The sequence below is a fragment of the Tiliqua scincoides genome, chromosome 2 (genome assembly GCF_035046505.1).
Source record: "Tiliqua scincoides isolate rTilSci1 chromosome 2, rTilSci1.hap2, whole genome shotgun sequence".
Classification (NCBI taxonomy): domain Eukaryota; kingdom Metazoa; phylum Chordata; class Lepidosauria; order Squamata; family Scincidae; genus Tiliqua; species Tiliqua scincoides.
In genome coordinates this window covers 187,445,834-187,458,712 of record NC_089822.1, presented here as the reverse complement: position 1 = coordinate 187,458,712, position 12,879 = coordinate 187,445,834, and the positions used below count along the sequence as shown (strand labels likewise).

General features: G+C 39.7%; 1 protein-coding gene across 1 annotated transcript in view; it reads left to right on the top strand.

The window, feature by feature from the left end:
• The window catches only part of SAR1B (secretion associated Ras related GTPase 1B), a 39,573-nt gene extending 27,322 nt beyond the window's left edge, over nucleotides 1-12,251 (top strand). The window contains exons 4-7 of the mRNA XM_066616869.1: nucleotides 2,036-2,101; nucleotides 3,402-3,505; nucleotides 6,067-6,198; nucleotides 7,975-12,251. Coding sequence (XP_066472966.1) covers nucleotides 2,036-2,101; nucleotides 3,402-3,505; nucleotides 6,067-6,198; nucleotides 7,975-8,091 — 419 coding nt within the window. The 3' untranslated portion in view covers nucleotides 8,092-12,251. The remainder of the gene's footprint in view (nucleotides 1-2,035; nucleotides 2,102-3,401; nucleotides 3,506-6,066; nucleotides 6,199-7,974) is intronic.
• Nucleotides 12,252-12,879: the final 628 nt, after the last annotated feature.

The window sequence follows — 12,879 nt, the reverse complement described above, 5'->3', positions numbered from 1 at the left end:
ACATCCCATTATCCTGATGTGATTTGGGAAGAAGCAAAGTCTCAAAAAGGGTAGGTGTGTGTGTATGTGTCTGACTGATTTTTAGGAGACTAGACTATTGGAGAACCTGTTCTACCTTTCTAATGCCAATGCAGAATTAATTTCCAAATTCACAGATCTTTCCATTCAGCACCAAGCTGTATGCGCAGAACTACATGCAAGAAACTCTTAAGTTCGGTTTTGGAACAGATATTGGGGTTTCTGGCAGGGGCGGAAAGTAGCACAAGAGGTGGTGTCAAAGTTTGAGAGTCTCTGCAGCTTAAAAGGTGATATATAAAAGCTGACTGATGTAGTAAGGAATGGGTGCTGTTCTTTACTCCACAGCAGCAGTGGCACAGCTGAGGGGTCCGGAGGGTACTGTGCTTCTGGGCGGCTCTCCATGGGGGCCAGCTGTCAACCTGTTGCATCTATCAGCTATAATCCTGTTTGCCAGGATAACCTGACCCCTCTCACAGTCACACTTAGAGCGGTTGTGTGCTGCTGTCAGTGGCCACCCTTGTCTTCCACTTTTTTCCACTTTGAAAAAAATGCTGAAGAAGCGGGTGGCCACTGACAGTAGCACACAACTGCTCTGAGAGTGGCTGAGGGGGTGGGGCAGAAGAACCTGCCCCCCTTGAGCATGACCTGCCTGACAGGAGCATCCGCCACTCTTGCAGCAGTTGCGCACCACTGTGTGTGGCCACCTGCTTCTTCTCCTTTTTTCAAAGAAAAAAAAAGCAGGCAGCTGCTCAGAGCAGTGCACAATTGGAAGTAATTGTGGTGACATCACCACAATTACTTCTGGATCAGAGCAGCATTTCAAGGGACAACCCCAGACAGCACAAGAACCAGCTACACCTCTGCATAGCAGGGATTGAAAGGCTTATGCTGAACAAGTTCAATGGAATATTATTCTGTTGTTTGAGACAGATACTTCTAGTTATATCCCTAATAGCATGACTGTTGCATATAGATTGCTTATAGATTCAAAGACTTGGGCCACTAGTTCCATGGACCTAAGGGAGATTTGGCTTGGTCCTCAAACAGCATTTCTTTACTGCATCCTACCCCCACCTCTGCCCTGTCTGGCTGGTGCTGCACAGCAAACATTTTGTAATATGGTGTGAAGGTTTGTTGTGCAGAATTCTTAAATCTATGTCCCCAAATTTGAATGAGCTCTTGGGGTCCCAGTCAGAACCAATTTCAGGGTGCTCTTCACTAGCTGTTCTTGAGGGGTCTCTCCTACCTGGATGGGCTCTAAGCATCTCTGTGCATTCACACAAGCTATGGGAATAGAGGTGGCATTGGGGATCGGGGTCCTTCTATGCACCATGGGCCCTCGGCAGTTGCCAAACACCAACTTCTGACACCAGCCCTGGGTCCTTCCTTAGGTTGCTTAAAACCACGTTGGCTAATATGACTAGGACCATTGCACCTCTTGCACCTGATGGAAGTTGGCTCTGGTCCATGAAGATGATGATGATGATAGTGATTAACAGTATTTATATACCACTTTTCAACAGAAAGTTCACAAAGTGGTTTACAGAGAAAATAAATAACTAATGGCTCCCTGTCCCAAAAGGGCTCACAATCGAAAAGAATGCAAAAGAAAATGGCAGACAGCCACTAGAAAAGACATGGCTGGGGTGAGGACAACCAGTTACTCTCTCCCTGCTAAATAAAAGAGGAGTACCCACTTGAAAAAATACCTCTTACCCAGTTAGCAAGGGTTTATGCCACAATACAATTTTTAATCTATAAGGTGCCTCAAGACTTTAAATTTAAAAAATATTTTAAAAAAAATATTGGTGGAGTACAATTGCAGATGTGCTTGGGCATATGTCTTGCTGACATCTATAGAATGTCTTTGAGAATTGTGTGTAGTCAATAGTATAGTAAAATTTGAAGGTTTGTCAGTATGATGATTTTCAATACCCAGAAATCTGGAAGGGTGGATTTGTTGTAATATATGTATAAGTTCATGTTATAACTTTACACATTTCATGTATCTCCACAGCTTCAGAAGAGCTGACAATTGCTGGGATGACTTTCACTACATTTGATCTAGGTGGACATGCCCAAGGTAAATTATGTCAGCGTGAAGAAACATTCATAATAAGATGTGGGCTAAAGAAACATTTTGACTATTCCCTGCTGTGCAACAAAAGTAGTTAGATTGCAAATGCTATTTTAGAATATTTTTTATCAATTTTGAAAACCTCTTATCTTGTGTGATCCACCATAAAATATACACGTTCGCACACTCTTGTGTTCCCTCATGAGTTACAGGATGCAAAAGCCACTGTATTTCTGCTTAATAGGTTGATGGTAAATTTAGAGTATAATTACATTAAATGATATGGCATTACTTGAGGATAAATGCAATTATTTTCATAGTGAATATAGGAAAGGGAAATGTTGTCCAATCCTGGTTCTTCAGAGGGGATAAAATTTATGCCACCCCTCCATTTTTATTGCACTTTAACATTAAGAAAAGTAAATATAGATAAAAGGAACATTGTAACTTAGTCATGTGAGTAAATTTAAAATTAAGGATAGCATCCAGAGTAACGATTCCATGATTGGAAGTTGTCTTTGAGAACAGCTAGACCATTCCAGAAAGACTCTGGTTGCCACTCAAAATCTACACATTATTGGTACTAGAGTGCACTAGTGCTGCACGCTCCACCATTAAATGGTACTAGAGTAACAAGATGCTTCTGTCTTTACATGCTGCAGCTTGAGTGATGCATATCCAGACTAAGAAGCTCTTTCATGTAGCGGTTCTTGTATGTTTAGCAGGGAGAGAATAACAGTCCCTGTTCATCCCAATGTAGCGTCTTTTCCATTGGTTGTTTACTCGTGTCTCTTTTGTAAGCCCTCTGGGACAAGAACCATTTTAAAAATTCTTTGCTACTTAAACTACTTTGTAAACTTGTTTGAAAAATGGTTAATCAGTGTTTTATAATGCTTGGTGGCTCAAATATGGCACTTAACTAGGATGTATTAAATGCCATGTCAGATTCTGTTGTTGTCATGGAAGAGGCTTAACTTTTTTATATATATAAATGTTCCAGTTCATGATGGAACCTAAAAAAGACAAAACTATTCAAGTTAGAAGCCATTTTGCCAGTGAGTGTACTATAGCACAAATTTAATGGATTTATGGATGTTAAACTTTTCTCTTACTGTAAAAATGGCATTGTTTACCATATTTAAACCCAGTAACAAAGTCGGCTTATAAAAAGCTTTTAAATAAAGCTCCAAATGCCCTTTAAAAAATTTTCTACTGCTTAATGAGATGCTATTAGCTACTGTGAATAGAGTCATGAAAGTAACAGATAATTTCCTCTTGCAGCTCATTTATAACCTTCTTTTGTTAGCTCGCAGAGTTTGGAAAAACTATCTGCCTGCCATCAATGGCATTGTCTTTCTGGTGGATTGTGCGGATCACGAAAGACTGGTTGAATCTAAGCAAGAATTTGATGTGAGTTTATATTGTATTTGACTTTTTTGAAACACAGCAAAATGTGTATTATAGTGGGACGGGGTAGGAGAGCCTCGTACAGGGGACCCTTCACAGGTGTGGGAAGTGCATTTCTTTGAGTATCATTGTGCCTTTCTCCCATGAGGTTTGCTAGAGGGTGGTTCACCAAGGGGGCTATACATTTTTTGTAACCCAAATACAGCATTTTCTCCCCATAGGATTAAATATAATTTATTGTATATAAGGTGATAAAAGGATGCTGAACTCTGAGGTGTAGGCTAAGCCTAGCCATGTATCTGAGTTACCTCACTGTAACTGTGGACTACTCTCTTTTTGTCCTCCACCACTTGACAGCCTGGTGCAGTTATACCAGACTTCAGACAGGCATATTCTGTGGTGAAGTGGCCTTGGGTTGTATGAAGGATGAAGAGATGGTGGCATTCTTACTTTTCCACTTTCTTGGTGGCAGAGCATGCTGAGAGATCAGGGCATGGAGTGATTCCTTACGACAGTTTGTGCTCTTTCTTTACCAGCTTGTTCCTTTCCTACATGCATCCAGCTGTTCTTTGCCCTGTTTTGTGTAATGCTCCTTGATTGAAAACACAGTATGATAGTAGAATATTAAGAAATAGTTGCCTGTGAAATTGTAGTAAATGTATTAGTGATTCTGTTGGGTATATGTTAAAGATAGTATCATAAAAGAAAATAAAGACCTTGGGAGCAATTTGTGGATGACAGTGAGACTAATATTGGCCAAAAATTAGATTTATAAAAAGGCTGGTGCAATCACAGAATTGAAAAAGAAAACCTGACAGATAAGGTTGAACAAATGTACTTATTTTAAATGTTTATGCGAAGGGAAGGACTATACAACTGCATCTCTCATGGAGAAGTAATACCCTCTTGTGGATTACTGGGACAAACTAAAAACACAAAACACCACAACTGAATACCTGATTCCAGTGTTCTTTACTCATTACCTATAGATAGAGGTGTTTGAAAAAATGTAGTGTTTTATGTTTGTGTTATCAACAAATCCACCTCTGCCTATGGGCAATAATTAAAAGAGTTTGGCATGATTAGCCAGGAGAAGAGAAGGGTAGATATGACAGCTGCCTTCAGGTCTTTGAAGGGTTGTTGTGTAGCTGTCACACTTGCTCTCTGTGGTTTCTGAGGGCAGAACTAGAACTAGAGGGTTGAAACTGCAGGACAGTAGATTCAGGCTAGACAGGAAGAAGAGTAAGAGCTGTCTGGCAAGGGAACAGTCTGCCTCAGGCAGTAGTGGGCTCTAGTCCAACCTCCTGCTCAGCGTGGATGACTCCAGCATCCTTGACAGGTAGCTGTTCAGACTCTGTTTGAAAACCGCCAATGAGGGAACATTTGTGGTTTCAAGTAGTAAAATATGTAGGTCCAAATATGGTTCACTCATGAACTGGAAAGAGAAAAATACAATCAGTGAAAGTGTCATTCCAATTAGACTTAGTATATGAATTATATAATCCAGCCCCTGCTAACTGGATAAGAGGCACTTTTCAGGTGGGTGCTCCTCTTTTATTTAGCTGGGGGAGAGTAACTGGCCCTCCTCACCCCAGCAGTGTGTCTGCTAGTGTTCTTTTGCATCTTTGTAGATTGTCCCTTTTGGATTGTCCCATTAGTAATTTCTCTGTAATTCCCTTTGTGAATTTTTCATTGAAAAGCAGTGTATTGTTATTGTTATTGTTATTGTTATTGTTATTAATAACAATAATAATACTATAATATGCCTCTCTAACTCAAACAGAATATTGATATTTGAGTCTAAAAGGTAACTGTATGTGTCCATCTTTGTCCTCACTTGCCACATTCCTTCTTCACTCTCTAGTATGTTGTTCCATTGAGTGGTTTTGCATCTTAATCATGAGTCAGAAGTTTGTACTCTCCTGGAAATGACTCATGGGCTTTTTTGTACAGGAAAAAAGCAATACTCCTTCATAATTAATATCCAGTTAGTTTGTTGTAAAAGTCTGTTCTCCCACAAGACTGAGTGTTGGATGTGCAGAAAACTTGGGGCCATTTAGGGCTACACAGGGTAGATGAAACTAATATAACTAGTGCAGGAAGAAAATGTTTGAGGTGTCTTTAAATCTTTGGAGGAAATTGTCCTGTCTGGGAGACTGATCAGATATAGAGAATATAGCTGTTTTCTTTTCTGCCTGACCATGAAGTGTCTATAGCAGAGTTTGTGTATCTATTAGTGATTGTTTAAATCCAATTCCCAAATGGCTGAATGGACTAGCGTCCAGTAGAGAAATTATTTTGAGGGCTCTGTTAGTCAAACATGAATACTGATGGTGGTATACATTTGGTTATGTGTAACTTATTGTCCTACATGTCTAGCATATTTTCTTTGTGTTACAGGTCTATACTATGTAAGTAACATTGGTTCTACTGGGTTTATTTTTAAAACCTTTTAATTTTTTTTCTTTAACGAATTGTGCTTGGTAATATTTTTCTGTCTGGCATCCTTCATGGCTGCATATAACATTTGAAATAAGTGCACTCTTCTCCAACTTACTTCATAGGCACTAATGACAGATGAAACTATTGCTAACGTGCCTGTCCTAATTCTTGGTAACAAGATAGACAGACCAGAAGCCATCAGTGAAGAACGGTTACGAGAGGTGTTTGGTTTGTATGGCCAGACGACAGGAAAGGTACCTAGACTCTTGTTCCTGTTTTCAGAATTATATAATTTAATGTCTATGTCTTTTTGTCTTTCTTTGAAGGCATTTCTGAGATGTAGGTTACTTCTAGGTTGCATATAATTCTGTAAACATATTATATTCCATAATCTATAAGTCCATATGTAAACATTCAATCCTGAGAACCAGGATGATGTAATAGTTCAGGACTTAGACCTTTTAAGGTGTTCATAAAATCTTGAGGTCTTCTAATCTAAAGAGAATAATAGTTTGGTTTCTGGAGAGTCACTTGACATATTTGGATTTATTTGTTTATTATATTTCTCTTCCACCTTTCTCCCTGAAAGGACCCAAAGCAGCTTACAACCTAACTCAAAATATAACATAAATCACAATTAAAACAAATTAAAAATTAAAACCATCATAATTAAAAACATCTTAAAAACAGCAATCAGACATTGATACAATAAAAAGAGCATCAGCAGCAATTTTATAAAAAAAAAAACCAAGCCTGTAAAAACTAGATGTTAAAAAGATGTTAAGAGATGTTAAAACATGTTTAAAAGGCTGAGAACTTAGAAGACTTGTCTAAAAAGAAATGATTTCAGGCCATGTTGCAACGTTTTCAGGGAGTGAGCAGGTCATAGATCGGGCGAAGAGAGTTCCATAACATTGGTGCCACTACTATTTCTTGCTGAGTTGAGAGGTCACCACCTGCTTGATCACCTTGCTCAGAAATTAGTCTTGTTAGAGACTGGCCAATAATTGTCTAGCACAGTGAAATTCAGGGAGAGCTTTCTCAGGAGGACTGAACCACCGCCCGCTTCAAAGCAAGTGGCAGGAGTCCATCCGTCAAAGAGGATTTAACCACCCTCCCCTTCCACTTGGCCAGCCCCTCTCAGGCAGCTCTAATCAAGCTGGGCAAGGGTCAAGAAGGCAGGCACATGGCCTCACACTCTAGAGGAGACATCCTCAAGCTGCACAAGCTGAAAAGAATCCCACAAAATTGGATGCCAAGGGGACATCACCAGACATTGTGACTGTGGCATCCAAGTGCATACCTAATAATGTATAAGCACATGTTGGCAAATAATACAGTTATGCACACTGAGAAAGAGGATTTGTTGTGGTCCCCTGATGAGTGCATATTCTTTGCAAACTCCAGGCCTGCCATGGGGGGTTTGCGCGGGCATGTGCGCACATGTGCTATAATCACTGCTTGGAAAGGTAAATGCTCTGTTTTTAGATATAACATATTTCTTCCATTTCTTGACCCTCTCCAAACATGACAGTCTGAAATTACATTAGTTTGTTTTTGCAGCCTTAGAGAGAAAACACATCTACTTGCCAAGAAAAAGCTTGAAAGGGCAAGAAGTGAATGCTGCCCAACAGCCCACTCCTATAAACCAGTATGTCCACAAAAGTATTCATTAGGATCAATTCACACCAGTAGTATAACGACACGGAAGGTCCCCTTAATTTGCTGCTGGACCTGCCCACATCCCAGCATATACCTATTAAAGCCTATTTTAAACTTCAAAGTCCCTTACAAACTCATGCCACACAAGCAATTAGTTAATTATGAATACCATCAGGTAATATTTATTTATAATATTTATTTAAAATTTACCTGTCTCCTGATAGATTTGACAGCCTTGCATCTCTAAAATTGTTACTTACTTATAAGTAATAATATGAAAGAGATTGTTCTATTGGTAAGAGTTGTTACTGTCTCTGCCCTCTTTTTAAACAGCATTGTAACCTGCAGAGTTCTTATTTCATTTTCAGGGGAATGCCCCATTGAAGGAACTGAACACCCGGCCCTTAGAAGTTTTCATGTGCAGTGTGTTAAAGAGACAAGGCTATGGTGAAGGATTCCGTTGGATGGCACAGTACATCGATTAATGCCAAAATCACATTGGTACATACTATCCCAAACCTGTTCATTATTTGATCACTCAGTGTACATAACTTGAACTCAGTAGACTTTGGTTACAAAGGCATATTTTTTTTTATTGTATCAATTGTGTTAAATTTTAAGTGTAAGGACTGAAAACAATTTTAAAGATGTTTGTCACTTTAGACCTTGTAACATTAGTCTCTAGTTCTATAAAACCACTCTCTTCTGGGATTTATAGCTTGTCGTCTGCAGTCCTTTTTTTTTTCTTCTTCTTCTGACAGAGTGATTTTTCCAGCACAGTATGTTTTCTGAATGCACTTTTTAACAGCTCAACCCTACAGACTTGTTGGTCGCATTTAATGCTCATCATGTTAAATTTTTATGTACTTTTTTCAAAACTGGTTTTATAAATGTAGAGTGTATAACCGCCTCTCAAAGAATAGTAATGAATCAGCTTGTGGATAATTGCATGATGCCTTACAGTTTTCAATAATATACTTTCTTATGCAACGTCATGCAATAAAATTAAATCCCGTTTCTTGGCATCTTTAATGGGAAATGTTTCATTTTAATGTGTCTTAACCTAGTAAGGATGTCTCAAGATGTGAATATGTGGGGTAGTTTTCTGAAATGCAGTATAATTTCAGTGTACTTTAGACTTTTTATTATTTATCTGATTACCTTTCTGCTGGGAATGAATCCAATTAATGTTAACCATGTTTTCTAAATATTAACATTTACTCACAGTTGTTCAAATTGTACATTAAGAGGTACCATGGTCTTGCTATGTAGTGTACCCCATAGTACTCTTGAATGCCCAAGCACGTTCACAATAAACTGGAGAACCAAGGAAAAGCAAAAGAATTTCCACACACTGCTGTATCCTGAATTAAACAGCACTTAGGGTACAATCTTGTGCGCAGAGCAGACTGCCATAGTGGCTTCCCAGTGGGACAACAAATACAGTTGCTATAATGCTGGATATGGTCTGTTGGCTTGCTGTGTTCAGGATTTTATATTCCCAGTACTTAAAATGTACTGCAGACTTAAAAGTGGAAATCTGGTTCCATGTGTTGCCAACTACCACCCTTTCATTCTGTGTAGTGGTCATTTCTGTTCATTTGTTCATACATTCTATTTAGTAAAAGGTACTAGGAAAAGGTGTTCCTTAACTGCCCTTTTGGGCCATAGTGTGATAAATGTTGCTAGTATCCAATTTACTTTTTTAACTGCACATGTGTTAATGAAGCAATTGCAGTCAGATAGGAAAGGAACATCTAGTTACCACACTCAACTGTTTTCATTCAGTTGCATAGTGCTATAATATAATCTGGTCCATGGTACCACTTGGCCATAATCAGTGAATAAAATCACTTAGAACAACTGGCTCTACCAGAAACATTAAGGTTCTAATTGCAAAGAGATCTTGGTTTTAAAATTAAGGAAGTAGCAATGCTGGGTTAAAGGTGGCACAGGGAAACTTCTTCAAACATAATTTGAAACTTTTTCTTAGGGCATAGAGCAGGGCTTTTCAGACTGGGGCCTCGCAACACCCAGCCTGTGGGCCCTGGCCTCTGCCCCCTTAAGGGGCGGGGGCAGCCTGGAGGCAGGGAGGAGGCAGCGGCACAATACCCAGGATCACACCACTCAGGTGGCTGCAGGGGCTTGGGTGCACTTACCCGAGCCTGCTGCAGCCCCCCCCCCAGGGTGCGGGGAGCCCAGCACAACCTTCTGCAGGGTTCCCCGCAGCTGTGAAAGTGGAGCGATAAGTGCACCCAAGCCCCTGCAGCCCCATGAGTGGCACGATCCTGGGGATCGTGCCGCTGCCTTCCCCCCGCCCCCGCAAGCACTTACAGTGGCTCAAACTCTCCATGAGAGTTTGAAAACCACTGGCATAGAAGTTAACTCTCTTCCATATAGATATTTCATGTGCTGGTTTAACTCTTCATGAACTAAAATGAAGCCTGGTGTAGATCTTTGTTGCTGGTCGATTGTCATGTACTGCCCTGGATGCAGAGATCACTTATTTTTGTGGCATGGTTTGGAACTTTGATAATGTCAAGGCTTTCTTAATATCTGTATCTATTTATGTGTGTCCCTGTGTTTTAGAAAGAGAAACATAAATAGGAGGGTTAATACTTGTGTGACAACTCCTAGTGTCATGTCTGCTTTTGACTCCTCAGCTACTGTATTACTACGAAAGCAAAACCATTTTGAAGCGATAAAACTGTGTAACTTTCTCTGAGAAAATACACAGTTGTAGGCATATTCCTTCTATGGGGTCTGTGCAGCTGCATGGACTCCTTCCCTGGCAGTGTAGTGGTGTCTCCAGATGCTCGGTGATGACATCACCGGACGTCCAGGATCACCTAGCTGCATGGAGCTTGGTTTCAAGCTGCACAGCTTAGCAGGAACATTGGTTGTTGGGTTTCTGAAGGTACTAGGAATTTAGATTCCTCAGCTTTATCACAAGTCTAGAAAGCCATGACTCTTAAAACAGTTTTGTGGTGTGTTTGTATTTTTTGTTATACCACCCATAATCTCTACTCTGTATAGCCTTGATCCAAGCAAGTTAGCCATTTGTATGCCAGTTCATTCAGAACTGGGAAACATCTTGGTTGTTTCCAGTATCAAGTGAGGACTGATGCTGTGATCTTTAAGGAAAATTAGTAAGTCTGAATATTTCCAGAAGTAAATATGTTTCATTGCTGTAACAAACATATAACATTTTTCCTTTCTTAATTTATCTTTCTTGCTATAGTGCTTACAGATTTGTAGAGGAGATGTAGAATAATTCTTTCCCTGCTTGAATCTGAGTAAGCATCACAGAGTTCCAGTATGGTATTAATAAGATTAAGTTTTAAATACATTTTTAAATACCTGAATTTTTTTCCTGTCTTGTTTTCATAGGAATTCTGTTTCATAGGAACTCTGTTCCTAGCCAAAGGAGTATATAGATGCAAAGTCTATCTTACATGTGTCTTGAAGGAAAAAAGAGTGAGCATTTGTCATCACCACTGCTAGACTCTCCTTTAGGCGATAGTGAATTGAACATATTTTCCAACTTGTGGTTCTATGTTTTCTTTCTCATATCAACAATTGTTGCTTTTGCATAAATCAATCAATCATTTCATATTTTATTATTTTTGTTCATATTGCTGGACCAGATGTTCTCTATTCCCATCTTTCCTAAAAGGATTGTGGTCAATTTTGAGAACATCTGCTTTTCACCTTCAGTTACAGAGTGCATGTTCTACCCTGTTAGCTGATGTGAGTTAGGCCAGTGATTTTCAAAGTGAGGTGTCTTGACACCCCAGTCTGAGAGCCCTGGGCCCCGCACCCTTAAGGGACAGGACGGGGCGGGGGGAAGGCAACGACATGATCCCCAGGATCGTGCTGCTGTGGGTGCAGAGGGGGCTTTCCCTAGCAAACCTTACCTGCTGCCAGGGTTTGGGGGTCCAGGGAGCCCCATGGTGTATTCTGCAGTGCTCCCTGCAACTTGTAAACATTGAAAAATGCAATCGCGATTCATTTCTGGGTTGCAAACACAAAACCGGAAGTGGGTCACAATGGCGTTTTTTCACTATTTCCAAGTTGCAGGGAGCCCTGCAGAGCCACCCAGGGGGCTTCCCAGACCCCTCCTGAGAGTTCAAGAACTGCTGGTTTAGGCCTTCATGCTTGCATAGGCAACTGCTACGTTCTGTTTGAACCATATTTAAATAAGGGCTGACCTAACGATTTTGCTTGGTTTTAAAATAGCTACATGACACCAAGGAGTGTGGGCAAGACAGGTATGTAAGAGTACCCTGTCAGTAATTATCAACAGAGAAATTATGACACATCATAACAGAACACATTTTATTTTTTATGGCTTAGATGGCAATGCTGCATAATATGAAGAAATCCTCCTCCATTCTTTCAGTAGGGGTTAATTAGGTTGGTTAACAAGCTTAGCATTTAATTTCAGGAAGTAGTCCATTCTCAAAGTCGTGCAGTCATTAACTGTGTGTATGTGTGGAGTGTGATTGGCAATGTTTCACCCTTTGTCATCTGCCTCAGTCTGAAGGATGGCTTGTTGAATAGCTTTCATTTTAAAAGGACATAACTTTAAGACTATGTGCTTAAAAAACTAAATAAAAATTCACTAATAAAATGTTCATATGAACTGTGTCTAACTTGCTTTCTGCTACAAAATTTTCCCATGCATGTTCAGTAACAGCACATGTTACTGAGACAAGGAAGTACATTCATTGCTATATCTCAAATCCATTTTCAGATTTAATTGGGTAATGCTGACATTGGTTTCTAAACATCAAAACTGTGTCTTACAACATGCAACTCAAGGCTTGTGAAATATCTAGCCACCATCCAGGCACTTTTCTGCTTACCACTTATTGATACAGTGTGATTATTCTGGTGTTTAGAAAGACCAAACACATATATCGGTCTCAATGGGCAGTCTTTTGTGTTACTGCTTGTAAAGTAGCCTTTCCCTTGAAAATATAAGAAGTATATACTGCTCATGCTTTTGTATCTCTGGAAAGGAAAAGCTGTATTTGAAACAGACCTGTGTATGTTGCACCCATCACCTTATCTTTTGTGAAGCTCAAATGGTCACTGATAATTCTGGTCTATAAATGGAAGCAAATGCATGGATGAGCTAGAATTAATGTTATTCATGTCCACCTTTCCTCTCCATCACACTATTCAGTGGAGCTAATACAATGGTTTTTCACTATTTTAGGATTGTTAAGGTGTCTATATGTATTTGTTTAAACATAAACTCCCCACAT